Source organism: Delphinus delphis, chromosome 2 (assembly GCF_949987515.2).
Source record: "Delphinus delphis chromosome 2, mDelDel1.2, whole genome shotgun sequence".
Taxonomy (NCBI): domain Eukaryota; kingdom Metazoa; phylum Chordata; class Mammalia; order Artiodactyla; family Delphinidae; genus Delphinus; species Delphinus delphis.
Window position 1 is genome coordinate 135,585,257 of NC_082684.1, and position 27,505 is coordinate 135,612,761.

The 27,505-nt window shown below is 41.6% G+C and overlaps 1 protein-coding gene and 1 long non-coding RNA gene across 4 annotated transcripts in view; one reads left to right on the top strand and one right to left on the bottom strand.

The window, feature by feature from the left end:
* The window catches only part of LOC132419825 (uncharacterized), a 94,490-nt gene that overhangs the window by 35,361 nt on the left and 31,624 nt on the right, over positions 1-27,505 (top strand). The window lies entirely within an intron of this gene.
* IQCH (IQ motif containing H) overlaps positions 1-27,505 on the bottom strand; it is a 209,680-nt gene that overhangs the window by 17,962 nt on the left and 164,213 nt on the right. For 2 of the 3 annotated variants that reach the window (XM_060003709.1, XM_060003715.1), the window contains 2 exons: positions 7,225-7,395; positions 2,601-2,606 (listed from right to left, as the gene is read on the bottom strand). The exons of the other annotated variant lie outside the window; for it this stretch is intronic. In XM_060003709.1, the coding sequence (XP_059859692.1) occupies positions 2,601-2,606; positions 7,225-7,395 (177 nt within the window). The remainder of the gene's footprint in view (positions 1-2,600; positions 2,607-7,224; positions 7,396-27,505) is intronic. 3 annotated transcript variants of the gene reach the window in all.

Below are 27,505 nucleotides of genomic sequence, written 5' to 3' on the forward strand. Positions count from 1 at the left end.
ATTGGTATTGTCCCACTTGGCGCCATTGGGAATTCTGTTTTTACAAAAGAAAATCTATTTGACCCTCTATGCCTCACAACTGTACTTTGTTATCACCCTGACCTATCATGAGTTGTTCCCCTGTCTGGCTCCCTTACACGACTGGGAGTTTTCTGAGGGCAGGCAGTGTTTGGTTTCTGAATCCCCAGGCTGGACATGTTGCTAGCATTCAGTGTTTCTTGAATGAAAGAAAGAATGGATACATGAAATAGGGTAAGTGGATTGCACTTCTCTCTGACTTAAGAGACACTTCAAAGGATGTAATTCAGGGGACTTGCAGTCATTGAGCACTTTGGGGCAGAAGAAGAGATTGATTCACCAAACAGAGGACAGTCACACCATCCCTAGAGAATGACAGCTCAGGACAGTCATCCCAGGTCTTGCCCCTAGAGGACATCTTTTGGAGGACAACGTAGCTCTGGTAGACCTGACAGGGATTATTGGTGGGGTAACAAGAACTGGTTAAGTGAAATTCTGGCTCAGCTATCAGGTCAGGCTGGAGGAATGTGACCACCAGGCCTGCTTGCCCTGCCATGTCAGGCTGTGCCATGCTCCTGCCTTCACATCGGAGGCCCAGAAGCCTGAGCTTTTGTGTATAGAAGTGAACTGTAAATACTCTGGAATTCCATTGTAGTTACTGAGCATGTAATTGCGTCGTAATTACCATGAATTCACAAGATAATTCCAAGGTTATTTTTGTCTTCTAAACTTGTCTTATGCTGCTATAGTATATAAACTAGCAAACCCAAGATCAGGACCCAGTTAGCGAGGGAGAGAGGTAGGCAGGCATCTGGTAGCAGGATCCAGCTCAGTGCTGTGAATCTTGACTCCAAAGCAAGGCAGAAGAGCTCACTGTCCAGTATTACTGGACAGCAAGTAAGGACAGGCTATCCTGAGGTTTCTTTTGCTCTACAGAGACAGACTGCAATTCTCCCTCCTCCCAGTCCTGGGCTTGTGATTCATAAGGAATCGGAAAGAAAAGCCAGGATATTTGGTGTATGTCTCCAAGCGACATCATCTTTTCCATGACCATCACCGTCCTAGTCCAGACCATTATGGCCTGGAGGGCAGCTTCTTCTTTCTGCTAGGGAGGTGGGGATGCAGGCAGAATTCTATAGTGGAAAGGTTATACAGAGTCAGAATCACTGAAGTTCAAAACCTGACTAGGCCACTTAGTATATGTGTGATCTTGAATATGTCATTTAACTTCCCTGACTTTTGATGATTCAATAAGCACCTAGCACCTGATACACAGTAGCTACTATTGTTGTTGCTGTTTCTTTGAAAACATCGCAGGGCCTGGAGCATTGTAGACCTACACCAAATGTAATTTTCCAGGCTATTCCTGCCCCCACCGGTACCTGGGATTCTGAGCATTAGTACCACATTGAGCATTTCCCAAACTCAGGTTGGTCAATGCTCAGAAATCTTCAGTGTCTCCTCTTTGCCTTCAAAATGAAATCCGGACACCTGGCTTGGCTGGAAGACTCTCCCAAACGTTCTCAGTGGACTGCTCCAACCACTTCTCCCACTTCCTTCTTCCCAGATTCTCTGCCCCAGCCCAACTGGTTCATAACAGACCACGGGCTCTCTTCGGCTGCTGTCCTTTCTGCTGGGGGAGGTCTCCCTCTCCTTGCCATGGTGACTGCCTTAGTCTTTAAGGCCAGACCAAGTTCTACGTTCTTAGTAAAGCATCCTCTGTCCCCGCCTGTCCACAGTTGTTTCTCCTAAGAACTCCAGCAGCAGGTTAAGGGACTGTCACCTAAATGACACTTAAATGAGACCTTGTGCTTTTTCCTTGTGTATGTGCTATCTATTTTATATTTCTTTTCAACTCCTCGAGGACAGGGACTTTGTCAAATGTCTCTGTATCCTGGATGCTTGGTGAAATTGCTGGCTTATCTTAAGTGCTTAATAAATGTGTTATAATAATGCAAATAAAGATGAACATATACAATACACCTACTTTTTTTTTTTTTTAAAGACTTAACCAACTCTGCAGTTCCTACAGGAAAAAACTGTCAATGATCTAGTGTTGTCTTTTATCCCGCCTGATAGCACAGGTGACAGTGTTGTCTCGAGGATTAAATGAATTTGTAAAGACCTTGGAACAGTGTCTGGCACAGAATAAGCACTCAAAAACAAGTTAGCTCTTATTAGCATTTGTTAAACTAAATAGTTTCACAAATAAGATAAATTATTTGAAAAACAAGACAAAACAACAACCAACCAGTAAGTCTTTTCATCAGAAAGGGACTTGAATCAGAAAACCTGGACTTTGCTGCTTACTTAGCTTTATGACCTTGGGCAGTTCACTTACCTTTGAATAGCCTTACCTTCCTGATCTGTAAAATAGGTATGATAATCCATGTCTTATCTACTTCTTGGGGATCAAATAAGCTCATGTCTATTTAAAGTATAAAGCATTATACAAATGGAAAACATCATTTTTAAAAGGCTGACTTGTGTAATTGACTCTCTTCTGATGCTGTGAAATCCATTTAGGTTTACCAAAAAAGTCATAACCTAAAGAATTTTATAGCATCGGAAGACTCCTCCACAACCATCTGGCCCATTCAGTGCTCACTGAGTCCTGGCCTAGCTCGGAGCAGATTAGGAGCCAGTGGATAATAGTAATATGCCTGCAAATAACCTCATCACACAGGGAGATGAAGCCTCCTTTGGAAGAAGAGCTTTTTCCATGGCCTCAACCAGAGACTTCTTCAGGGATGAGCTGAAGCTGTACTCTGGGGTTGGGTCATTGCCTCTCAGCCAACACAAGGCAGGTTGGGTAGCACAATGCTGAGACACAAGCTTTACAGTCTGACAGGCCTGGGCTTAATTCTGGCTTCCATACTTGCTTGTTGAGTGACCTTCCACAAGTTGCTTAACATTTCTTAACTTCAGTCTTCTTATCTAAAAATGAGCATAATAACAGCACCTGCCCCATATATTAGGTTGTATAAAGATTCATGTAAAGCACTTAGTTAAAGTACCTGGTGAGGAGTAAAGGCTCAGTACATTTTGGATGTTATTATATGCATTATAGCTATATGCTGGCCTATCTGGGTCCTTTGAAAAACTTGGAGCTCTTTGCTACTCATCCTTATATCCTCTGCGCTTAGTAGAATGCCTGGCACAAAGAGGTGAACTTACTTCTAGTTGATTCTGGCTGAAAGTATTAACTGATAACTAAGGTGATGGCTGACGAGGACTTAGCATGTGACCTGTCACAACAATATTACTCCTTTCTAAAAGATTCTGCAAGAAAAAGACCATTCAATGGAAGGCTGTGGAACAGAGGGATGGGCCCTTCCTATGTCCCCTTACAGGAAAGATTCCCTGTCCCCAGTACCCCACTGTACATGACACTGCCTGGGCCAGGCTTGATACAGAGCCCTACTCTACAGGCCCCATAAAATCAAATGCCTTAGGAGACCCTGGGGGTCACTTAGGTCTCCCTTATTTTATAAACAAGGAAACTGAGGCCAGAGAGAGGATCAGAATTCATGACCCCTGACTTAGAACAGTGTTGTCCTCTCCAAATTCCCACTGGCCACATTTGGAATGTGTGGGAATTTCAGAGGTTAGCGTTTTCTAGTAAAACAAGGGGGAAGAAATAGAAGGCAAAATATTATTGGTAGAAGTCTAGTTTTATTAAACTACCTTTCTAAATCACAATCTAACAAGAATGCTTCAAGCCAAATAAAGAAAGCTCGAAATACTCCTTTTCACTGGAGAATATAATTTTGCTTCAGCCACAATTTAAATTGATTTAGTTCTGAGCACCAGCATTTGAAGTGTGGAGCATATTCTGTTTTCGCCATGATACTTGTTTTGACAGTGATGCATTTCAGTTGACATAGTTGAAATCCTTATGTAATAAATCTCTGCCTGAAAATTAATCATGTTTATAATATTCTGAGAATTAATAACACCCATTGCTCAAATCATTAACTTAAAAAAGGAGCTTCCAAAATCTGTTCTCGGCAGTAAGGGACCACAAATAAATGAACGTTTGATAAAATAATCCAAGTAGCAGTTTAACAAGCGTAAACTTGAATGTGGTTGCAATAACACAGAACTATTGTTTAAGGGTTGGCAGAGGCTGATGAGGTTCTTATTTCAGTTAGGAAGCAGGCATCCACATGCATAATGAACTGCTCTCTGAATTATTAATGTGTTGCTTATTTAGCCTCATCTGTCTAGAAGATAACGTATCCTAACTCTAATGAGTGATTGGTTTTGTACATAATTACAGTAGCAGCAGTAGTGGGGAAAGGCCTGCCTTCAAAGAAGGGGTTCTAAAAATAAAGTCATCACATAAACTCTGTTGTTGCATTCTATCAAAATCAAACCCGAAGCATTTGAGAATTCATAATAAATTACAGGAGACAGAATCATTATTAACATCATAATTTAACACAAAAGGTTTTACTTAATCATTCATTACAGATCATGTGCTGTTAAAATGCTTATAAATGACTGGGGTTGTTTTAAGATGTTTGCAGAGATGGTCCCTTTTGGCCACTCACCAACTGTGGTATGGAGGGTCCACCAAGAGAGAGGAAGAGTAAAAAACGGACAGAAAAGGGTAGCAATTTACGTCCAGTCTGACAGAACGTTAATTAAAAGTTAAAAAGCCGTTAGGTGATTCCTTTTCATTTTCAAAACATGTACATCTGGGACTCATCTGATCTTGTTTCCACCTTCAAGGGGTTATTTGTGGAGGACACTGGATCAGAAGCCCATGCACCTGGTCTAACCCGGTCTAAATGAGAGTGGTTTGCCACCTGTTTCTAATAAGGGGACAATGGCTCTTCTTAGAGTTCAGAAAAGTTTTTGCTTTTCCCCTGCACAGCGTATTATCTAAAGGAATAGGCCAAAACTGGAAACCTTTTATAGGCATTTGTTCTGAATGTGCCCTCATTATCGCTGTAGTCGTATCTGTGTATTTCCTTTTTCTTGTCTTCAAAGGGGGCTGTCAACTGACTGTAAACCTGATGGCATCACAGTCTGTTCACACTTGTTCAGGAGCTTCAGTTTGGTTGTAAATTGTACTGTGTGTGCATGCGTGCATGCACGATTCTTTTAAAACTTACCTGTCACACGTGCACATATGCATAGGACCACGCGTGTGCACACACATGTACAGTGGCACCAGGGTTAGAACCTCCATGTATCTTTCTAAAACCAAAAGCACTTTCAATTTATTCCTGCATCAGAAAACCTGAATAGCTCTTCTTCAGTGACTGTAGAGACATTTGAATTATTGAAGATCATAATGTGTCCCTCTTGTGTATGGGCAATTCCTAAAAGTGTTTAAGACTCTCGATCACAGGAGAATTCCTGTATGTCATCTGTAGCTAGGATTGAAATCTATAGGCAAGATGGGGAAGATGGGAGAGTGCTTCTAATTCAAAGTACAACTTCTGCTTACAGCCTTCTGAAGCAACATACTTAAATGCAGCAAATTGTCTTTGGAAGTCTTGCGTTGAATATTAACTCAGCTTCCAGCTTCCTTTTGGAAATGGCATGGAGATAGGTTCACTAAGCCAGAAGGTGTCAAGTTCTACTGCTGTCCCTCCCTCTGGCACTGAACTTAGGGTCTTGTAGGTCCCTTTGGAGAGGACAGAGGCCACAGGTGGGACCAAACCTGGGAAATTCCTAGCAAGGTCCTGGGACCTAATTAAAAGAGGTCTGTTTCTCACTCCTAGTCCAACTCTGCTTCTCTTCTTAATAAGTAAAGAGATCTAAGGTATTCCCATGAGCAATGGTACCTCATAGGACAAGTGGATTGAGCAGGAGAAGGAGGCTGTCGCCTGAGTCCCCCAAGACATCTGGCACCCTCTCCAGGCTACCCTTCCAAGTGTACACCGAGTTCCTGCCAAGGAAGGTGATGTGGGAATCCTGGGCAGAGTCAAACAAGTGTTCTTTAAATCCAGAGGTGTCTCTTGGACCCAAAGAGACTCAACAGAGAGGCAGGAGATACTGCTCTGAAAAGATATCTCTAGGGCACTGGAGTGGGGGTCCTATTAACCACTGGCATTCCTCTTTTATCTGCTTGACATATTTGGACCTCAAGTAGAGCTTCATTTGCAAAAAGGGCACGAAGCCCACTACTGTAAGAGAAGGCACAAGAGAGCCTCTGGCATTGTCAGAGCAGCTGTGGCTTGAGCCCCAATCTGCTGTCATATCCCACCTACAGGAAGGGCCATCTGGTCCTCTTGAACTTTGCTCTCCTTCCCCAGGAACAACCTAGCCCACTGTCCCCACGGAGGTTTGCCCTTTGTTATCCAGGGTCCTGAGGTTGGTAAACCTGAACCAGTCCCAGGACTACTGTCTCCAGCCCCCTAGAGATGGCCTAGTGATGAGAATGGGGGATTGGGCCACAGATCACAAGGGGCCTCATTAACCAAGCTGAGAAGTTGGGATTTTCCTGAAGATGACAGGAGTCATTTCAAAATCATAAGTAGGGGAGCAGCATGCTCAGATCCACTTTTCACTTTAACCACCTTGACAGGAGGCAGAGAGTCTTAATGAGAAGCTATTGTAGCACTAGTGTGAGACCATGGAAGCTGAAGTGAAGGCAGTATCTTTGACGGAAGAAGGAGGGGTCAGAGTCGAGGCATTTTAGCAGCTAGCATCAACATGAGCTGGTTGCTGACTGGATGTGGTGATATAGGGTGAGAGATCAGCTTCTGGCCTGACCCGCCAGGTGGAAATATAGGGGAGGAGAGACGGTGAGTGCAGTTTTGGGTAGTTTGACCCTTGAGGACTCTTGAGACATTCTGTTGAATATTGAATCTAGGAGTCTGAGGCTCAAAAAAGAGACTGGGGCTAGAAAAATACAGGTTGTTGGAAGCTTCTGGTAATTGAAGCAGTGGGTATAGATGTACTTGCCCCGGGAAGCGAGCTGAGAAGAGAATGGAGGGGAACACACAAACATCCAGCCCTGGAAAGCCCCATGTACTTTCGTCCTTCCACATAGTGCTTGCCCTTTCTGGACGCCGCCTCCCCTTTCCTACATTCATGTACCAGAAGCCCATTTTGGTAGGTTCAAAGACTTGCCTGAGATTCTTTCTTCTCTCTGGACCCACAGAGCCTGGCACACAACTAGAGCTCAGTAAATGGCGGGTGAGTACTGCTGACACTGAGGAGAATCAGGAAGCATCGGTCACTTACCGGCATTGCCGCAGCATTTAAGTGGCTCATTTTCTTGTCTTCCTTGGGAACAAAGCGGGGCACTTCAAGGGTGCTCAAACTGCAATCCAGGTGGCCGTTGGTCAAGTATAAGGTGAGCTGAGTCAGGGCCAGCTGGTCGCTGTATGAGAGGTTGAGGCCTGTTGCCCACACCTGAGTAGAACAGGAGCCGGAGAAGTGAGGGTGTGATCAGTCACCAGGAGAGAAGGCCCCCACCACCTCTGGCCACCCCAAACCACACCAGACCCAACTACAACAGTGAACATGTGACTTAACGGAGTAGATGTTTTTGCTTCTGTTTCTCCTTCGTTCAACTGAGGGATAGAGTCTCCAGTCTGATTCTCATCAGAAGATTTAAGGTTCTGGAGGTTACACAATTGGAAATACCTGTCCAAGATAATCTGATGGAGAGGCCCGGTTCCGAAAGGCTCATGTGCACTTTGATTTTTCTGCCTGTGGTTTGTCACTTCTAAAGTAGCCAGTGTAATGCTTACTACTGAGAAGTGAAGCTGGATGGGAACTCCAGAGGATGGGGAGTTCAAGCAGAGCAGACAGAGGGGGAAATATTAGAAAAAGGCAGTTTGCCCTGAGTGCGTAAATATTAGAAAAGGGCAGTTTGCCCTGGCTTCAGAAAAAGCAGTGCTGGCTTCTCTGGGAATCTCAACATGATTCTTAAGGGAAACTTAGGGTTGGCCTACAAGCCTTAGCTCTACCACTATTTTTACCTTAAGGGTGCAGGAAAGTCACTTCACCCACCCTACAATGTCACAGTATCCTCAACAGGGAAACGAAGATAGCATCCACCCTAGCTGAATCCCAGGGTCATTAGAAGGATACTATAATGCAGTAGAAATTAAAATGCTTTGATAAACAGATATATATAAGCAATAAGTTACTCTAAGCTACTAGATAATTGAGTAATGTCCATTAACACCTTTGACAGATACTTAACTGAGCATCTACTATGTGCTAAACTGCTGATGGCAAAGTGGGTCATATGGTACCTTCTCTCCTCTCCTGTGGCAGACCGTCCTTAATTTCTCTTGTCACTTCTCACCCCTACACTGAATCCAGAAGCACCCCCAAAATCCTCCTGAGTTCAATGCTCAAGGCATATTATTGTGCTAGTTATCCGAGTGTAAAAGGTAAAGAGACACATCAAGAATGGGAAGACAGATAGAATCATACTCAGTTGATTACAACACAATGAATACTTGATATGATAAAGGGATGGAACAAAGTAGTACCAAAGCAGAAAGAACAGACAGGCTGAGTTCGTCTAGTTTGAACTCAGGGCTGCATCATGGAGAAGGTAACATCTGAGCTTTGACAAGCAACACAAACATGACCAATTCCCATGTATCAAGTACCTGCAGTGTGCCAGGTGCTTCACAAACATCTCAGATCTTTATAATAACCTTAAAAATAACAGCTCCGTGTCACTGATAAAGAAACAGAGGTTCAGAGAGGTACCCATGTCCACACAGCTAGGAAGTGGTGGTGCTGGGTTCTGAACCCAGTTCTGCCTGGCTCCAAGTCCACCCTCTGCCCTTTCCCTGCTGGTGGAGATGGCTTTAATCCTGGCCCAGCCAATCCTTACCCAGGACTAGTTTCCCACTCACACTAAAAGCTAAAGCTGCAGAGGATCAAAACGTGTTCTTGTTTAATATATCCATGCCATGGAAATGTCTTGTGGAGAAAACATGAAGTATTGTGTTTCTGGAGTATGCTGTAATTAGCAGTAATGCGTTTTCACTGTAGGAAGTTGGAAACGAACACATTTTCATGAAGACTTGATTAAACAGTTTTTCCCCTTAGAAGGCCTACATGTGCTCCCCCACACCAACTCGGTGTGTTAAAATACAGAATACATCTGCCCTAGAGTGGACTCCTCTCAAACAAATCTAGCAGTGAGTGACTTGAGTAAGCATGGAATGTAAATGGCATCATTATAAGGATATTAAGAGGTCAGGCTGTCAAGGGCCCTTGCTAAACTGATGCTAATTTCAGGAGTCATATTCGCACAGTAATGCCCTTTTATAATAGCAAATAAATCACATTTGCAACAATTGTTAAAAACTAACTGCCAAGGATCTGTTGCAGTTGTAAATATCCTATTTGTCAACTTAAATGTTTCCTGCTATATTGCATAAAATGCAAATCAGTTGGGGACATCTACTTTTCCTTAATACAAGAAAGTGAACTTGCTGTTCTTACATGTCTGGCATTTTTTTCCAGAGCTTCTGTTTTGATGTTTCAGTGTCCTTGATCAAAGAGAAATGCATATAACAAACATTATTAATATTATGTTAATAATATTAATGTTTTGGTGATGAGGATTTTAGTGGGAAGGCAACCAAGGAGTCAAGAGAGCCTGAATCTGGCCCTCGCAAAGAGTGGAAACTTTAACGGTTATTTAAGCTCTCTCAATCTCAGTATCCTTAAGTGTAAAAGGCACAAATGATAACACTACCACAATGGGTTTTGAGAACAAAATAGAATAAATGCGCATAAAATTCCCTTGCATATTATAAAGTTCAATACAGATGTTATTGATGATTACTAAACATTTCCTTTAAGAGGGGTGGAATCTTAGGAGACTCATTTTCAGTTGCCTATGTAGTTATTAGATTGCTTCATTTAATAGCTGTTTTCCCCATTCATAATCATTGTGTTCAACCTCACAACTCAATCCAGTACGTGGTTAGGTTTGAACAAAGTTGGTATTACTGTATCTCAATTTGACCGATGAGGATACTGAGATCAAAAAGTGGTTTCGTGGTTTGCCTAAAATCATAGAGCGTAGGCCAGAACTCTGGTCTTTCTGTAGACTCAAAATGTTTTTGCTACCCCAGGCTTCCCTAACTCCTTGTCACAAAGGAAATAGAACAAATTTCTTCACGCCTTTTCCTCAACAGCAGGCTTGCCTGAATTGCTCAGATAATTGTTCTGTTCTCCATCTGGTTTTTCCATTGAAGACACCGCCTGAGGCATCTTTGTTTTGCGGACAGGGGTTCCCATTTCCCCCTCTAGACTGTCAGCCCTTTAGGGGAAGCTGCTGAGTCTTTGTCTTCTGACAGCTCTCAGTGTCTGGGGGCAGGCTGGCTCCCAGCAGGGCACAGCAGCACTTCTGATGTTTCACTGTGAACTCCTTCACAACCTTTCAGGGACCGGGTTTCTTGAAGCTGGTTTCAGATTCAAATACAGCAAATATTCATTGAACATCTCCTCTGTGCCAGCCCCAGGCTTTCACACATATCTCATTTAATCCTATTCTTGATTTTGGATTTCGCTGTTAATGTTTAGAACCTAATTTCACTCTGCATCACAATTTAGATGAGCGATGATGTACATAGAAAGGCACTACGGCTGGGGATGGAGAGAAGTGGATATATTTTTAAATGTTTAGGAGGTGGCTTTGACATGACTTGTAGGACTTGAAATGACTAGTTTGACAGGTTAATTGGTTAGATGTGAGGTCGAGGGAAAAACATCACTGAAGGTTAGCGCTGGAAAGACCCTTAAAAATTATAAAATACAGCTGGTTTATTTTATAAATGGAGCAACTCTAGTGTGAGAAGCAAAGTGGTTTGCCCTGGGCTTCAGAGCCACATATCAAAGGTGTGGGACAGGAAACCAAGGTGTCTCAGCTCCCAGTCATAAAGCCCTTGTTGATAGTTGTTTGACTGATATTCAAAATCCATTTTTTAAAAAATGGCTAGAACACTAGAGAGATTTACATCAAGGCCTTAAGAAGCATGAGCAACATAAAAATCTTCATCTCAGCACTATTTGTAAAACTGAAAAATTGCAGCTGTCCAACATTTGGGCATTGGATAAGGAGATTATGACAACCCAAGTGATGGGATAGTCTATGATATTATCATTAAAGACAATGATTGTGACTCACTTTTGATGATGTAGGAAGATACACAAAACAGCAAGAGAAGGATATAGTCATATGGGCAATATGACTTCAACTTTGTAAAAATAATACTGTATCTAGAAAAGACTAGATGGGAATATAACAAAATGTTAACATTAGCAGATTTATGGTAAGTAAAATTATATATAGACTCTCATGTATATTCTAGATCTGCACTATCTAATATGGCAGCCACTGGCCACGGGTACCTATTGAGCACTTGAAATGAGGTTGGCTCAAATTGAGATGTGCTATAATTGTAAAATACACACCAGATTTTGAAGAATGTGAAATCTCATTAATAATATTTTATACAGATTACATGTCAAAATGATACTATTCTTGGTTATGTTGGGTTAAATAAAACACATGTATTAAAATTATTTTCATCTTTTTCTGATTACACTTTAAAATGAGGCTACTAGAAAATTAAAAATTACACATGTGGCTCACATTCTATTTTTAATTTAATTGGTTTCAAAAAGAGTCCACCGCAACTTCAGCCAGGGGCAGGGCCAGTAGGGGTGGGATGGGGTGGGGAGAGGTGCTGCAGAGGCCCAGCTCTCTACTCCCTGACCTGTGCTGGGCTGGATGCAGTCCTCACTGCCACTGTGTTGGGAGACCTGAGGCAGGCTGAGCGGAGCACAGGGCAGAAGGCAAACCCAGAAACTGCAACAACCTCATTGCCTTTAAACAAGCATGTGAGAACTGAAGACAGGGTCAGGCAGAGGCGAGCTTGCCCAGAATTGTTTGTTCCAATTCGTTCCAAGGTTCTGGGTCCTTCTTGGGCTGCAAGCTTTGGGATGAAATGGTAATAACACACTTCTGTGTGGGGAGGTGAGGGAGAGAGGGTCCTGGTATTGAGCTCTTTTTGCCTTAGGTGCTCAAGGCAGATGGAGGCCGCCTGATCACCCCTGCTGCTTCTGCCTCTTTCCTGTGACAGGCAGGATGGATGGGTGGCAGAGGATATAGATGTGGTCAGATGTGCTAAGGCCCTACATTCTGTAACTATCTCCAAGGGCAAATGAAGTAGCAAAGCGTTTGGTCTTGCCAACCTTCTCTTATGGCCATTGGGGTAGGTATGGGACCGAGAGACTAACTTATAGATTAAATAATATTTGTTGAAGAACCATAGAATTTCAGAGCTGTCAGAGTCCATGGATGTTTTGCAGACCCGTCTCTAGGTTTTCTTTCCTTTTTCATCTTTATTTGTAAGGAGAAGAATCTGACTCTCCAGACAGGGTAAGTGACTTGCTAAAGGCCCTACTCTTGGTACCAGGGTCTAAGACAAATATTCGTGACTCTCAGCAAAGTCACCTCTCTGGGCCACTTTCCTCGACTAATCACTGGGGATAATAGTCCTGGTGGACCCTCCCTCAGTTGCCTCTAGATGCAGCTATGAGGCTACCTGGGAAGATTCCTAAGCATGTGTAGAATTTTTTTTGATTTGAAAATTTTATTTAGAACCTTTCATTCTGATAATAAATTTAGAAAAAGAATCAGTAGGTTGTTCAGGATATTCATAGTGGTTTTTTTTCATTCAAAATTTTAAATTGAAGTATAATTGATTTACAATATGTTAGTTTAAGGTGTACAACATAGTGATTCAGTAGTTTTACAGATTATAATCCATTTAAAGTTATTATAAAATATTGGCTATATTCCCTGTGCTGTACAATATATCCTTGTAGCTTATTTATTTTATACATAATAGTTTGTACCTCTTAATCCTTTACCCCTATCTTGCTCCTCTCCCCGTCCCTTTCCCCACTGGTAGCCACTAGTTTGTTCTCTATTATCTATGAGTCTGTTTCCTTTTTGTTATATTCACTAGTTTGTTTTATTTTTTTAGATTCTACATATAAGTGATAAGAAACAGTATTTGTCTTCTCTGACTTATTTCACTAAGCATAATAACCCCCAGGTCCATCCATGTTGTTGCTCGTGTGGAAGTTTTTTAAAAGGTAGACCTCCAACTAAGGCTACTGAGAGATGCAGCACTGAGGATTCACCCACCATAGAGATGGCATCAGGCCTTAAGAACAGAGGGCAATACACAGCCCACCCTCCTCAGCAGCCTGTCGTGGCTGAGGGATGTGTGTACCACCTCCCTGCCCATGTTCATGTCTTCATTCACAGTCCCAACATTATAGGAAACCCACCATTTGATCACTTGATTCTTTCTAGAGCAAGACCAAACCCTCAGTCAGACCCACAGCTATTCCTAAGCTATGGAGACCAGGCCACCTGCCCAGCTCTCTGCTGGCTGGGCGATACAGCCACGGGTAGTCAAGGTTCCCTCTGTCCTTACTGGTTTGGCTAGATACAGAGCTGGGGGCTTACTTCCTACTTATTAACTGTGGAGGCTGGGAATCCATTGGAGGGTGCTGAGCAGAGGAGTGACATGATATCTCATATTTTTAAAGGGTTACCCTGGTTGCGGTGGGGGGAAGAGACCATAAGGGGACAAGGATGGAAACAGGGAGGTCAGCAAGGAGGCTGTTTGCAGTAATCTGGGTGAGAGATGATGGTGGGTGGTCCAGCACAGTATTAGTAGAGGGTGGGAGAAGCGGTCATATTATAGATACATTTCAAAACTAGAACCTAAAGGACTTATTGATGGGTTGGATGCAGGTGTGAGAGAAAGAAAGGAGCCAAGGATGTCTCCAAGACTTTTGCCCTGAAAAAATGGAAGAGTGGAATTACCGTGTATTGAGTGGGAAAGATGGCTAGAGGAATAGTTTAAAGGGTAAAATTAAGATTTCAGGTTTTGGCATGTTAAGTGTGAGATGCCTTTGTTGAATGGTGTTCTAGAGGATGGGATGGGATCTCAGGCACCTTTTCTCCTTTCTCAGCTGTTAAATCAGGAGGATGTGCTTGGCTGGGTTGGGAGAGATAAAGCAGAATCAGTCCCTGTAGGGAGGCATCTTTTTCTCTGCTATTACTTTTGGTCCTCGGGCTCAAGGGTCTCCTTGGTTGGGGAGAGGCAAGGTCTGTAGGACATGGGGCCTTCCCTAGGGGACATGCTTCTCAGCAGGTTTAGGTTGAGATGAAATAAGGCTGAGAAGGGTAGGGGCAGCTTGGTAGGGAAAAGAAGTGATGGCAGCTTGAGGGCCATAGGGACTAGAGAGGCCAGTGCCTGGAGGAAGGTAAATGTCTTCACTGGATAGAAAGAGCACTGGACGAGAGTTACAGGACCTCACTGGAAGGGAATGTTGGCCTCGCCACTTACTGTCTGTGTGATCTTAACTTCCTTCCCCTCTCTGGGCCTCAGTTTCCTTGTCTGTTAACACAGACCAGTGGTCGCTATCTCTGAGGGTTGTTGAGAAGATCCAGTGACTACATGAGATATTGCATGAGACTATTACTGTGGGGTCTGGCAGAAGCAAATCTGTTTGGATTTGTTCCCTGTGTGACTGCCAGAAGCTGAGTCTGGGGCAGGAGTAAGAACTCACTTGCTTGGCTCTTGACTTCGGTATTCTGGCCTGATTCTCAGAGGTAGTGTACACACTTAACTCTTCTCAGATGCTGTTTAAAAACAGGCTCCAGAATCCTGGCTATCACACAGAGAGCATACTTTGTTAAGCAGCAACTAAATGAGATCTCTTCCCATCACTAAATCACCAAACAGCATCAAACTCTCCATTGTGGTAAACAACACACCTGATACTTAATTTTAAGGCAGGTGGTACACTGCACTGTAAGAATTTTTACGTAGGAAAATATTAATGTGATTATAATATTTGGTAAGAATTGTTTGTATTACATAAAAGTATCTATAGATAGGCAGAGGGGACTGCAGCCTCTTGGCATGTTGCCACCTAGTGGTGGCTTCTGGGATGGCCCAGTCTCTCAGAGAGGTGAAGAACTGCAGTTACTGCTGGATGGGGCAGTCACCCAGGGCCCCAGTCAACAGTTGACACTCCTGGTATTCATCTTGGAGGCCTTCCCCTCTGTCTCTATTAATCCTATGTATCCTTTTGGGCATGATTTAAATCACAGCTCCGTAAGGCTGTCTCTGAGCAACTAGAGTATCCATTCTCTCTCCCACCCACCCTGGATACTCCCTTATATTGGGCCTTTGGAGTTCATGGGGCCAAAGGCAGCAAAAAAGCTGGGCCCTACCACTTAGCACTCAGGGCCCAGTAGTCCACCATGCCTAGGGCCTCTGTGATTTTCAAAGGCCTTAAAAATATTTGGATTCTGAAAAAAAGTTACTGGCCCCCAAATATGAAAAGAAAACTATCAAATAAAAATATCAACAAAATTGACATCTCAGTTAAACACAACACAACTCTTTTACACAGTTATGTCTATGTCACATTCCATGAGAGTGCATTTGTACATTTGATGTGATGTAGGGTAATGGAATCTCTAAATCTGAAAGTATTCAGGGCCCAAAGAGGTCTATTTAAACAGCTCTGTCCTGGCAGACCTAAAATGACATTCATCATTCCCACCTCCTCATTTTATGGTCGAGGACTCTGAGAGGTGAACTGACTCACTCAGGTCCCACAATTAGGGGAAGAGCTGGAATCAAGTTTCCTGATTCCTGCTCCAGCTCTTTCCATGACACCTAATTACCAGCATTCATAGTCCAATTTCTGTATAGTGCCAGAAGCTTCTCTGTGACCTTGGAAATTCTTTCAGGATGTGTAGGAACTATATTCAAAATTAATTTTGGGATCCAAAATGGAAAATATTGAAATTTAAACCTGCACCATCAGCAGTTGTACTTAGTTTTCCACTTTTGTAAAAAAAAAAAAAAAATCACAAAATTTTTAATATACTCTTGCCTTCTCTGCTTGCTTTTTCCAAGCTTCTTCCACTACCTCTATAAATTTATGATTTTCTATTACTTTTGAGATTGATGGCCTAACTGATATTATTTGTATTCTTAAGGTACAGAATTACATACTCATTTCTTTTTTCCTTTTAGTATTTCCTCACTTTTTTATTATGAATTTTTGGAAGGCCATTTTCTTATTCTGACATTAAGCAGTAAGCTATAATAAACATGAAAACCCAATTTTTATAACCAGTTATGCGTTTCTGGGACTAGTAAATTATATATGCTTCTTCCATGCCAATTCAATATAATAATCCCATGCTGTATATAGTTATTCTTCTTCAATATTCACACTCTAAATGTCAGGACTTGTGAATGATTTGCTTAGTTGAGAAGTACTCTTTTAAAGTTACTGCAAATGATCTCTAAAAGGCTTTTGTGTGGATTTTCAAGGCAGAAGGCTCTTGTTCTGGAGCTCCCATGGGGGAGGATTCCTGTGCCCAGTCCTTGTGGACATGGAAGGCTGTCTTGCAAAGTGAGGTGGGGATGTGCATGAAGCAATGGCCCCATCAGTTCAATGAGTTGACAGCAAAGTTCGGCATTCCCTCCCAGTTTCCTTGACAGCTCCAGTAAACCAGAACTTTTTTTTTTTTTTTTTTTTTTTTGCTGTACGCGGGCCTCTCACTGTTGTGGTCTCTCCCGTTGCGGAGCACAGGCTCCGGACGCGCAGGCTCAGCGGCCATGGCTCATGGGCCCAGCCACTCTGCGGCATGTGGGATCTTCCCAGACTGGGGCACGAACCCGTGTCCCCTGCATCGGCAGGCGGACTCTCAACCACTGCGCCACCAGGGAAGCCCAACCAGAATGTTTATAAAGAACAACCTTGGTTGCAGACTATGTGGGCAAGAAACACAGGCTGTGGGCTTGGAGGTGATCTTGCCCAGTCTCCTCAAACCCCAGGCACAAGACTCCAAGAGGGGTAGAGACAAGAGCTCAGAGCTCTTGATTTCAAGTCCAAGGCAAGTTTGTTTACATTTGGGAGATTCCTAGAGAGAAGAATCAGACCTACAGCAGGGTCCTCTGGTTCATATCTGAATCCTGCATAAAACCTAGCACAGCACTCCTGATATATATGTGAAATAAATCTTTGTTGGATGATTCCATTAAATAACACAAGGAAATAAATCTTCCCTTTAAAACACAGACAGGAGAGATACCACGTCAAACCTACACAGGTGGCTGAAATAAAAAAGACAATAACAAGTGTGGGCAAAGATATGAAGAAATAGGAACCTTCATGCATTGCTAGTAAGATTGTAAAATGGTGCAGCCACTTTGAAAAACAGTTTGGCATTTCCTCAAAGAGTTGATGTAGAGTTACTATATGACCCATCAATTCTACTCGTAGGTATGCAACCAAAAGAAATGAAAACATGTTTACACAAAAACTTGTGCATGAATGTTCATAGCAACACGATTCATTACCATCAAAGAGGAGAAGCAACCCAAATGTCCATCAGCTGATGAAATGGATAAACAAAATGTGGTACATCCATACAATGGAATATTATTCAGCCATTAAAAGGAATGAAGCACTGATAAATGCTTAAACATGGATGAACCTTGAAAATATTCTGTTAAGTGAAAGAAGCCAGTCACAAAAGACCACCTAGTGTATGATCCCCTTTATATGAAATGTCAAGAATAGGGAAATCCATAGAGGCAGAAAGTGGTTTTCAGTGGCTGGAAGGAAGAGGGTATGGGAAGTGATTTCTATTGGTACAGTTTCTTTTAGAGTAAAGGAAATGGTCTAAAATTAGATAATTATGATGGCTGTATAACTCAGTGAATATACTAAAAGCCACTGAACTGTACATTTTAAAATAGTGAGTCTTGGGGCTTCCCTGGTGGCGCAGTGGTTGGGAGTCCGCCTGCTGATGCAGGGGACATGGGTTCGTGCCCTGGTCCGGGAGGATCCCACATGCCGTGGAGCGGCTGGGCCTGTGAGCCATGGCCGTTGAGCCTGCGTGTCTGGAGCCTGTGCTCTGCAACGGGAGAGGCCACAACAGTGAGAGGCCCGCGTACCGCAAAAAAAAAAAAAAAAAAAAGTGAGTTTTATGTATATGATATCTCAATAAAGCTGCTACCACACACACACACACACACACACACACACACACACACACACACACACACACACACACACACACACACACACACACACACACACACACATCCCAGTCTCCAGGAAACCCATTCTAAGGCGGACACCTCCACAATTTGTATGGCCACTTGTTTGAATCTAGTTGCATGTGGAAATCATGACTGAATGAGGGAGACTGTGAGAAACCACCTCCCAGACTGCCCTCTGAATTTATTCTAGGTATTCTTCAAATCTACACTTTCAAAAGCTTTTCCACGTGTGGGTAAAAAATACATGCCTTATACACTAAAGCAAACTAGCACTCAGCAAGGGTTAGTACCTGGATCTCAATAAGCAGCCATGGGCTGGAAGGGATAATATATTAGCATCTGTCAAAAAGACTCAGTTAGGTCTGGGGATGCAGTGTCACTTTTCTGTGACAGGCAAAATACTTCCTCTGACTGCCCACTGCAGGCTTTCGCTTTGTATCAGCTCCTGTATTGAGTGGAGCTGAGTGTGGTCAAATCCAGAAGAGAGGCAGGGCTGGTCAGGCAAGTGGGCACAAAGGAAGCTTTGTCTTAAACACATCTGCTTCCCTTCCTCCATCCTGTTGCTCATTTGAGGGCCCCCCAATGCCTCAGCCTCCTTCTGTGGTTTTGGGTGCCCCCCAAGCCCTATGCCCTCCATAGTGACATCGAGTTAATCCAATAATACAATGAGTCATGACTAATTTGGTGATGGTAGAGGGCTGTTTACCGTAATGGAACCTTTTGGATTTGGTTATCTGAGAGATGAATCTGGATTCCACGACTTTGCCTTTGTTGTCTACAGACTCTGGTGTTTGAAAGATTTGGCACCCTATCAAGCTAATATGCTGCCTTTGTTGATGGCAGCAATATTTAGAAAGCTGCCTACTTGACCACATGGAGGACAGGCTCTAGGAGGGAGACTTGGGGAAGGAAAGAGGAAGGGGAATTAATGTATATTAAGGGTCTATTATGTACAAGGCACTCTGGTATTTTCTCATGTCATCCTCACAACAACCTTGTGAAGTAGATATTAACACCCCCATTTTATAGAAGTGTAAGTGGAGGCTCAAGGAACCCAGAAACCTGCCCAAGTTCCACAGCTAAGTGGCAGGGCTAGGATTAAGGTCCAAGTTTGCCTGGCTCTGACGTCCAGGTTTTCTTCCCATGCTTGATCTTGGAGATTACTCTCCACCTGGCAGGGAAACAAATGCTTGGTAGAAGTGAGAGAGCACCGTGCTGCTGGCAGTCACATCCAGAATCTCCACCAATTACTCGGTGGTTCTGAAGCCAGACAAAGGCCTGTGATTTACCGTGGAACTTTGGGCAAGCCACTTAACACCTTTCTGCCTCACCTTCCCCATTATTTGTCTGTAAAGCACTTTGAGAGCCTATAATGAAAGAGCTTTATAAAGACAAAGAAATAGGGGGACTTCCCTGGTGGTACAGTGGTTAATAATCTGCCTGCCAATGTAGGGGACATGGGTTCAATCCCTGGTCTGGGAACTAGACATGACCCCGTGTGCCACACCTACTGAAGCCTGTGTGCCTAGAGCCCGTGCTCTGCAACAAGAGAAGCCACCGCAGTGAGAAGCCTGTGCACTGCAACGAAGAGTTGCCCCCACTCGCTGCAACTAGAGAAAGCCCGCAAGCAGCAACAAAGACCCAACGCGGCCAAAAATAAATAAATAAGTAAATAAATTTATATTTTAAAAAAAGACAAAGAAATATTGTCCTTCAGTGTAAGCAAAAAGCCGAGGTTCCTACCTGTGATCAAAAGAAGTCCTGTGGCACTTTCCAGAAACATATGGGTGGAGCTTTAGGGCTCCACAGTCACAAGTGATTGTGAAATCACTTTCTTCATATTTCCTTCATCAACAAGTGAATAAAAAATACAAAATATATATATTGATATTTTCACCCCAAATCTGAGACAGCACATTCTTTGGTATACCATAATTCTTTAATATGCATAGAGAGGTCTTACAGTTATTTCTTTGAAAAGTGTCTTTTTTATACTGAGCCTCATTAGAGCTGTCCTCTTATACGCACTTCTACTTATGGAGGGTGGGGCTCTTAGTAGCTGAAACAAGGGGTTCAAAACCTGCTCCTTTCAGTTCAGGGAAGACCTGCAGAAAAACCCAGTTGTCCTCCTTGGTGGTAACTGCCAATTCCATACTCTTCTTGGAGCCACGTGTGACTTTTCTCTATAATCCCTTTGCATTTCCTGACAATGTACTCCTCATGGGAGGGGAATTCTGTTATTTTATTTGGACTTTTATTTTGTATTGGTTTCTGACTTATCCTGTTCAAGTTTCAATGGGTTGGTTTGATATTATTTAGATATTAAGACTTTTGTGAAGAAATTGCATAAGGTTTAAAAAACAGACATAAATAAGTAGTACTCTAGAGTGGGCTAGGAATGTGGCATGATAGGGGAAGACTGACTCCCTCAAAAAGTGAAGCCATTTCATTTATTTATTTATAAGGGCTTGGAATACTAGGCAACACAATGAATCTTATGTTTAAGAAAGCAAAATATATGTTTAAAGGAATATACATATTGTTAAAACAGTTCTATTTATGCAAAAGATTCATGTAACTTTATAAAGGTTTTCAGGGATTTTAAAGGATTTTAAGTGCTGTGTTAGACGTACTAGTAACAGATGTTCAAAAGCATGTTTAAGTTTTTGTTTTACTGAAAAAGCAATGGATTACTTGATATTTTCTTTTAAAAAAAATCATACCAAAGCCACCACATTTTAAGTATAGCTCAAATTCATTATTTCTAAAAAGCATAAATGATTTAAAATAATATAAGGGCTCCTAAAAATAAATATTACTGTAGCGGAGCTAGAAGAATTTGTTTGCTAAAGATTCCCTTCAGAGTCCCAGTCTTTTGTGTCACTTCTTGTTCTTTTTCTATGAAGACAGATGGTGTCAGTAATTGCCTATATATTTAATTAAGTTAAAAAGCTACAAAGTAAGGTTTTAGCAAAAAGTAGGATTTTGTGCTATGAGCAAAGGAAGCAGAAATTGATAACATAAGATACTATTCCTCACCAAATACACATTTTGATATCCATATGCATTGGAATGTGAGATTGGATTTCATAAATCTAATAATTTAAAAAGAAGGGAATCTATTCTGAAAGATAAAGCCCATAATAGAAATCTAGATGGCAGTTCTCTTACATTTCTGACCAGCTAGATGGGAATGAGTCTACCTCTGTCCACATCACCTCCAGCCTTAGCCTGTGACTCAGTGGTTATTCTAAACTCCTCTGACACTCAGGTTTTTGCCTGGGATCTTTCACCTAGCAGGTTAATCATTGTGAAATTATTATGGAGGGAAAAGCAGTAGCTACTTGTAGAAAGTGGTTTGGAGAGCTGACTTAACCATTCTTGTGGTGTCTGTTTTCAATGTTCCCATCCCATGAATCCACCTTCTGGCTTAATGGCAAGATGGCGCTCCCAGCTGTGGTGCTATGTACGGGCTTGCTCATTTAAACTCTTAAAGCTTAAAAATGGCTACCACAACACTGATTTTATTCCATTTCGCTTCGTCATTAACATTTAATGATTACCTTATGCGCTGAGCACAAGGATGGAATATATTAAAAAAAAATAGGAGCTGTGTTTTCTGGCTTTAAGCTGTTCGACTCAATTCAACAAGCATATTGAGGATATACAAGAGGAACATACATTTTCTTTGGTGATGGTGGTTGAGGAGGGGGGAGAGACTTACAAAGGAAGTCACCATCAATTCAGTGCAGTACCGTGGGGAATATCTGCTGTGAGAGAAGGAGCATGGGCTCAGCAGGCAGCTAAATCACGGTTTGAACCCCGGATTTGCCACTTAGTTGCCCTGTGACCTTGAACATGTCACTCTAGCCTCAGTTTCCTCATTTGTAAATTAGAGATAATAGTACTCACTTTTCAGGCGTGAGGATTAGGGACACTACATGTAAAATACATAACAGAATGTCTGGTGCATGACAAAACTTCAATAAATAGTTGATATTATCATTAATAAGTACTCTGGCTGTCAGTACTCTACCTCAGCTCTGAGAAGCTAGAGAATGAAGTGGCACTGAAGGGGGATTAATTAAGGGGGGTTTCCATGAGGAGTTGGATTTTGAAACATGTTTCGAAAGAAGGGAAGTTGTATATTGATAGAAAAGAAAGGAAAGGCCAATTGTAGGAATGAAGGTGGCACGTGGCAGGCAGGATGAGAATGTCTTTATTGAATATGGGAGTCACTAAGCAGGTCAGTTTGCTTGTTCTAGAGAGTAGTTTGGACATGATCAGTGAGAAAAGCAATTAGTGCCACATGGTGGGAGAGGGATGGTTCAGGGTTGTTTTAAGAAATAGGTGAGACCTAGAGCAAATTACCCTGTACTTTGTCACCTCAACCATATGGTTCAGATAAAATAAAATGAAAATGAATGCTAAGGACAGTTTTGAAATGGAAAATTTATCACACAAAAAGTCTTGACCACAGGTGACAGCTGGAAGTAGGAAAGGGCCACTCAGCTTTTTGTGATGCTGGTGGACAAGTTGTAACCACATGTATGTGGAGAATGTTTTGATCTGCCTTAGCATCAGCAGGGAGACTTTTCCTTTCTCCCTACCTGCGGACCTCCTGAGTCCTACAGAACCGTGGCACCTCCTGAAAAGTTCAGGATGCAGTGTGAATGCGCACATTTGCCCTTCCTTGGCAATGTTTCTGGTGATTAAATTTAGTTAAAGACCTCCAAGTCCAGAGAGAAGTGCCTGGGTTTCATTCAAAAGGAAGCAAGGATTTCCACGGCGAGAGCAGTCATCTAAAGAAGTCCTGGGTGGGGCGACTAGACATAAACAGAGGAACTGGGTCTATTCTTTGTAGACCAACCAAAGTCCTACCCAAGAGCTGATGTTTAGGTTTGGGTTCAATCTTTCTGAAGGTTAAGGTTTACAATGTAAGGGGGTTAACCCAACATTTAAGGACAGTCACATACGGTAAGATTGTATATAGCAAAGCTGGTCACTAGTTTGCCTGCGCTATTAGTGTTAGGAAACAGAATTGTAATTTTCACTATAAAAATTATTGTCATCATTGCCTTTGTGTTCATTGCAGAAGTCATCATCCTCACCATCATCATTATTATTACTTGTATATTACATGTCTCTTTCATTGACACAAGGATGCAGACCTTTTAAAGGGAGAGGTCTTTTACTTTAACACTTCAAAACCCTTGGGATCTGTTTTCCCTTCACTAGGTATTAACTTGTGATTTACAATGTGTCTATTATGGCATTTAAAAAACACTGAATAACAAGCATTTCTGTTTATACTAAAGGCCTATAAATTTTAATTTAGATATACCCTGTTAACCTTCTTACATATAAATAAAATACCTTCCCTAAAGAGAAAAACTAAGTCTCATTGAGGTCCCTTGGTGAATACCTTGTATATCTTGAAGACAGGGATAGGGAGATTTTGCAAAGGAGAGTACTAGGGGGGAGCTTGGAGAGAAGTATTCATTCATTCATTTAATAAATATTTATTGTGGATCTACTATATGCTAGACGTAGTGCTAGGTGCTGGGTATATAGCAATGAATAGGAAGGAATTACGATATTCTGTAGACCTTGGTTTTTCTACTCTCTGAAATAAATATATTCACTTTTGATGCTTATGTATCACTTTGAGATGATAATGTTCACTGACTTTTAAAAACAATGCTAATTCAATTCAGGTTCCACTCACAGTTTGAGAACCTGCTGAGGCCTCAGGTGACAGTTTTCCATGTGATTATGCTGTTTGATTTAATAAGAACAGCACCTTATATCTGCTCAGCCTCTCGGAACACCCTGTGGTAAGGAGGGGAGGGAGTCACCATTTGTGAATGAAAAAACGAGGCTCAGAGATGTCCAGTGAGTTGCCTAAAGTATCACAACTGCTAAGTGTAAAGACTGGGGCCAGAACCCCCTATCCCTCATAATGAAAATATTTTCAGCTGTCTCTCTCTTTTTTTTTTTCTATTCTAGGCTGATACATTTGTATTTAGAAACTCTTAGAAACAGTTTTCAGAATATATGAGACATTCTCTTACATACATCAGGGCTTTCCATTTTTGTCTTTCTTCATAGTTTGTGCTGTGTAACAAGTCTCATTTCCTTCTGTAGCTACCTTATGTATCCAGGAAGGGCCATTGCTAGGAGCCTGCAGCTGTTTTTTATCTAAACTCTTTTTTCAAAATTGGATTTCCTTTGCTTTAAAAAGTTAATAACTGTCAATGCTCATAACAGAGATAGCTATTTCAAAAGTTTACAATTATCTAACAACAAAGGAGTTTTTAACCTGGGGATTTCAACAGAAAGCACCTTTGCCCATCTATTTGTTTAGTGACTTTACATAAAAGGAACTGGAGAGTGATATATAGGGGAGTTCCTTGGTGGTCCACGGAGAGTGATACATAAATGCATATTTACGTGAGGCAAGTCAGTCATGATGTTTGTAAGACTTAGATCATCATTTTTTTTCCGTATGTGTTTTGTACATTTCTACCACTACCCTTCAGAGCATCTTTCCCACTTGGAATACACTCTTTTTTACCCTCTTTCAAATCCTAATTATCTTTCAGCTCAAATCCCACCTACTCTGTAAAAACCTTTCTTGATTGGTCCAAACAGAAGGCAGTTAAACTGGCATTGCCTTTTTGATGTCTCTTTCATTGTTCTATGTAGTTGTCACCTAAGCTTTTCCTTGTAATTCATTTTTCAAGTGTTTCTCCCCAGCTAGATTTTGAACTCCCTAAGGGCAGGCACTTCCACTTCTTTTGCATCTTTGCAGCCTCTGTTGTAACTACCATAATGTCTTGTACATACTAGATGCTCAATAAACACTGGTTCTTTCCTTTAGAATTTCCCAAAAGTGAATATAAATAAGCTCAACAGATCTGGATGTTCTAGAAGTTCCCAAAGTCCATTCATCAATTGGCTGTCATGTAACTATCATTGTGTTAGACGTTACGACGAGGTAAAAAATGCAAGGACCAGTGCATTTTCTAGAGGCTTTACAAATCTCATGGAGACAATGTTTATGCCTAAGAACCAGTAAGAGTACAAAACAATTGTGTGCTTGTGTATCAAATGGAATTGGGTGATGGATATGAAATGAGCTTCCTTGTGATAGGGAACATGTCTTGTTTATCTCTGTTCCCACAGCATGCAGCATAGGGACTGAGTAGACCCTGGGGAGGTATTTGTTCAATGAACATGTCAGTGTCTTTTCAATCTGAAGCCTTTGGCAGGTGCTTCACGTCCCTCGTGGAACCGAGTAGATTTTGCCCATCAAGGGCTCTTGCTCCAGGACCCATTGGGGCATGGAAATAGCTTTTGCTGCTCTTTGTGTAAGGGTTGGATCCCTCCCCTCATCCTCATGTGGGAAGGCCAGATCTCCAAAATGACTACCTTATAGCTCCATGTATTCTGCACAGTCTCTGAAAGCTTGGCGTTTCCCCATTCCTAGGGTACTGGAATCTTGGACATATGTCCACTATCGGAAGTGGTTTTGTACTATGCTCTTACCAGCTCCATTTCCCAGGGACTGGCTCTTTTCCTTTTATTCCCAGTGACCCTGACGTTCCCAATATTTAAACCCTACATTTCCAAAACTCTTCCTCCATTCTGCTACCCTAGAACCTCACTCTCATCTCAAGTCTGGACAAGATTTTCCATATTCTTATCTGGACTGATTCACAATAGTGGGCCTGTCCTTGGTGCACCACTGTCATTTTATCCATCTTTCTTTGTCTCCCAGTCCCCTCTGCTCTTATTATGACAGCATGGTAAGTTATGGGGGCCCAGTTGGGGCCAGACAGCAAGATTTTGAGATGGACTCAGTCACCTCAGCTTTCTGCCTCCCACCTCTGTTGCAAGACACGTGTGGACGTAAGTAAGGTCATGTATGTGAAAGTGCTTTATAATGATCATTATTTGTGATTATCATTATTTATATATATATTTTCTGACTACAGATACATGCTTACTTTTGAGAATGCAAATGGAGAAAGCATAAACAACAAAACAGAAAAACTCTCTGTACTAGTTTCCTATTGCTGCTGTAACAAACTGCTGTACATTTAGTAGCTTAAAGGGTTAAAGATGAGAAGTCTCACTGGGCTAAAGTCGTGCTGTCAGGGGGCTTCATTCCCCCTGGAGGCTCTAGAGGAGAATTTGTTTCCTTGCCCCTTTCAGCTTCTAGAGGTCACCTGCATTCCTTGGCTCATGGTCACTTCCTCCATTTTCAAAGCCAGCAGAACCCTTGTGATTACATTGTCCACCTGCATAATCCAAGAATATCTTCCCATCTCAAGATTACTAGGTTAATTACATACACATGTTACCATGTGTGGTAACCTTCACCAGCTTCAGAAATTAGGACATGAACATCTTTGCAGGGCCATCACTCTGCCTATCATACCCACAATCCTCTAACCCAGAAGTAATGACTTGTAACATCTTAGTGTGTTTCTTTAGGTTCTTTTTGCTCTGCATATATGTTTTTTCTTTTTATAAAATTGTTATCATATTACATATATTGTTTTAGAATCTGTATTTTGCCATTCCACTATTCTATGTAGAATTTCTTGTTAAATATTATTCAAAACTTTAGTTTTACTGTTTTCATAGCACTTGATTCTATTCATCTATCATAATTTGCTTAACAAATTCTCTATTAGAATTTAGTCTATTTGAAGTTTTTTACTTCCCTTAATAATGTGATTAATATATGTGTACATAAATATTTATGATTATTTCCTTGTGATATTTCTAAAAAGTGGATTCTTACTATTATTATGAAATTTTTAATACAAAAATACTATGCAAATATTATTGAAATAAATAATTTTTGAACTCAGAAGTCAAATAAGCTAACTGACTCATTTTATAGCTGATAAAGCTGAAGATGACAGAAAGAAAGTGAAAAGCTCAAGGTAACATAGTAATTTAGAAAAGGGGCTAAATTTGACTATTTGAAACTTTAGTCTGATGAAGAACATTAGAAATAAACTTAAAACACAAGTTTGGGAGACTGGTTACACTGAAGAAATAAATAAATTGAGTAAATAAGTAAATATATTGAAGATAAAGAAACTCAGGTTTCTCACTGTTGGTGAAAGTATTTATTTGTAAGTGTGGAAAAAGGGAAGTCTAGAAAGAATCTTGAAGTGTTAAATTAGAGTTAGAGATATTGGCAGGAATGCATGGTTTTAAAATATATACACTGATAGATATAGAAATGGTTATAGGTGCATGCATGTATGTATATATGTATGTATATGCTTGTATGTGTATCATACATACATAAAACATATATTTTCTAGCTCTGT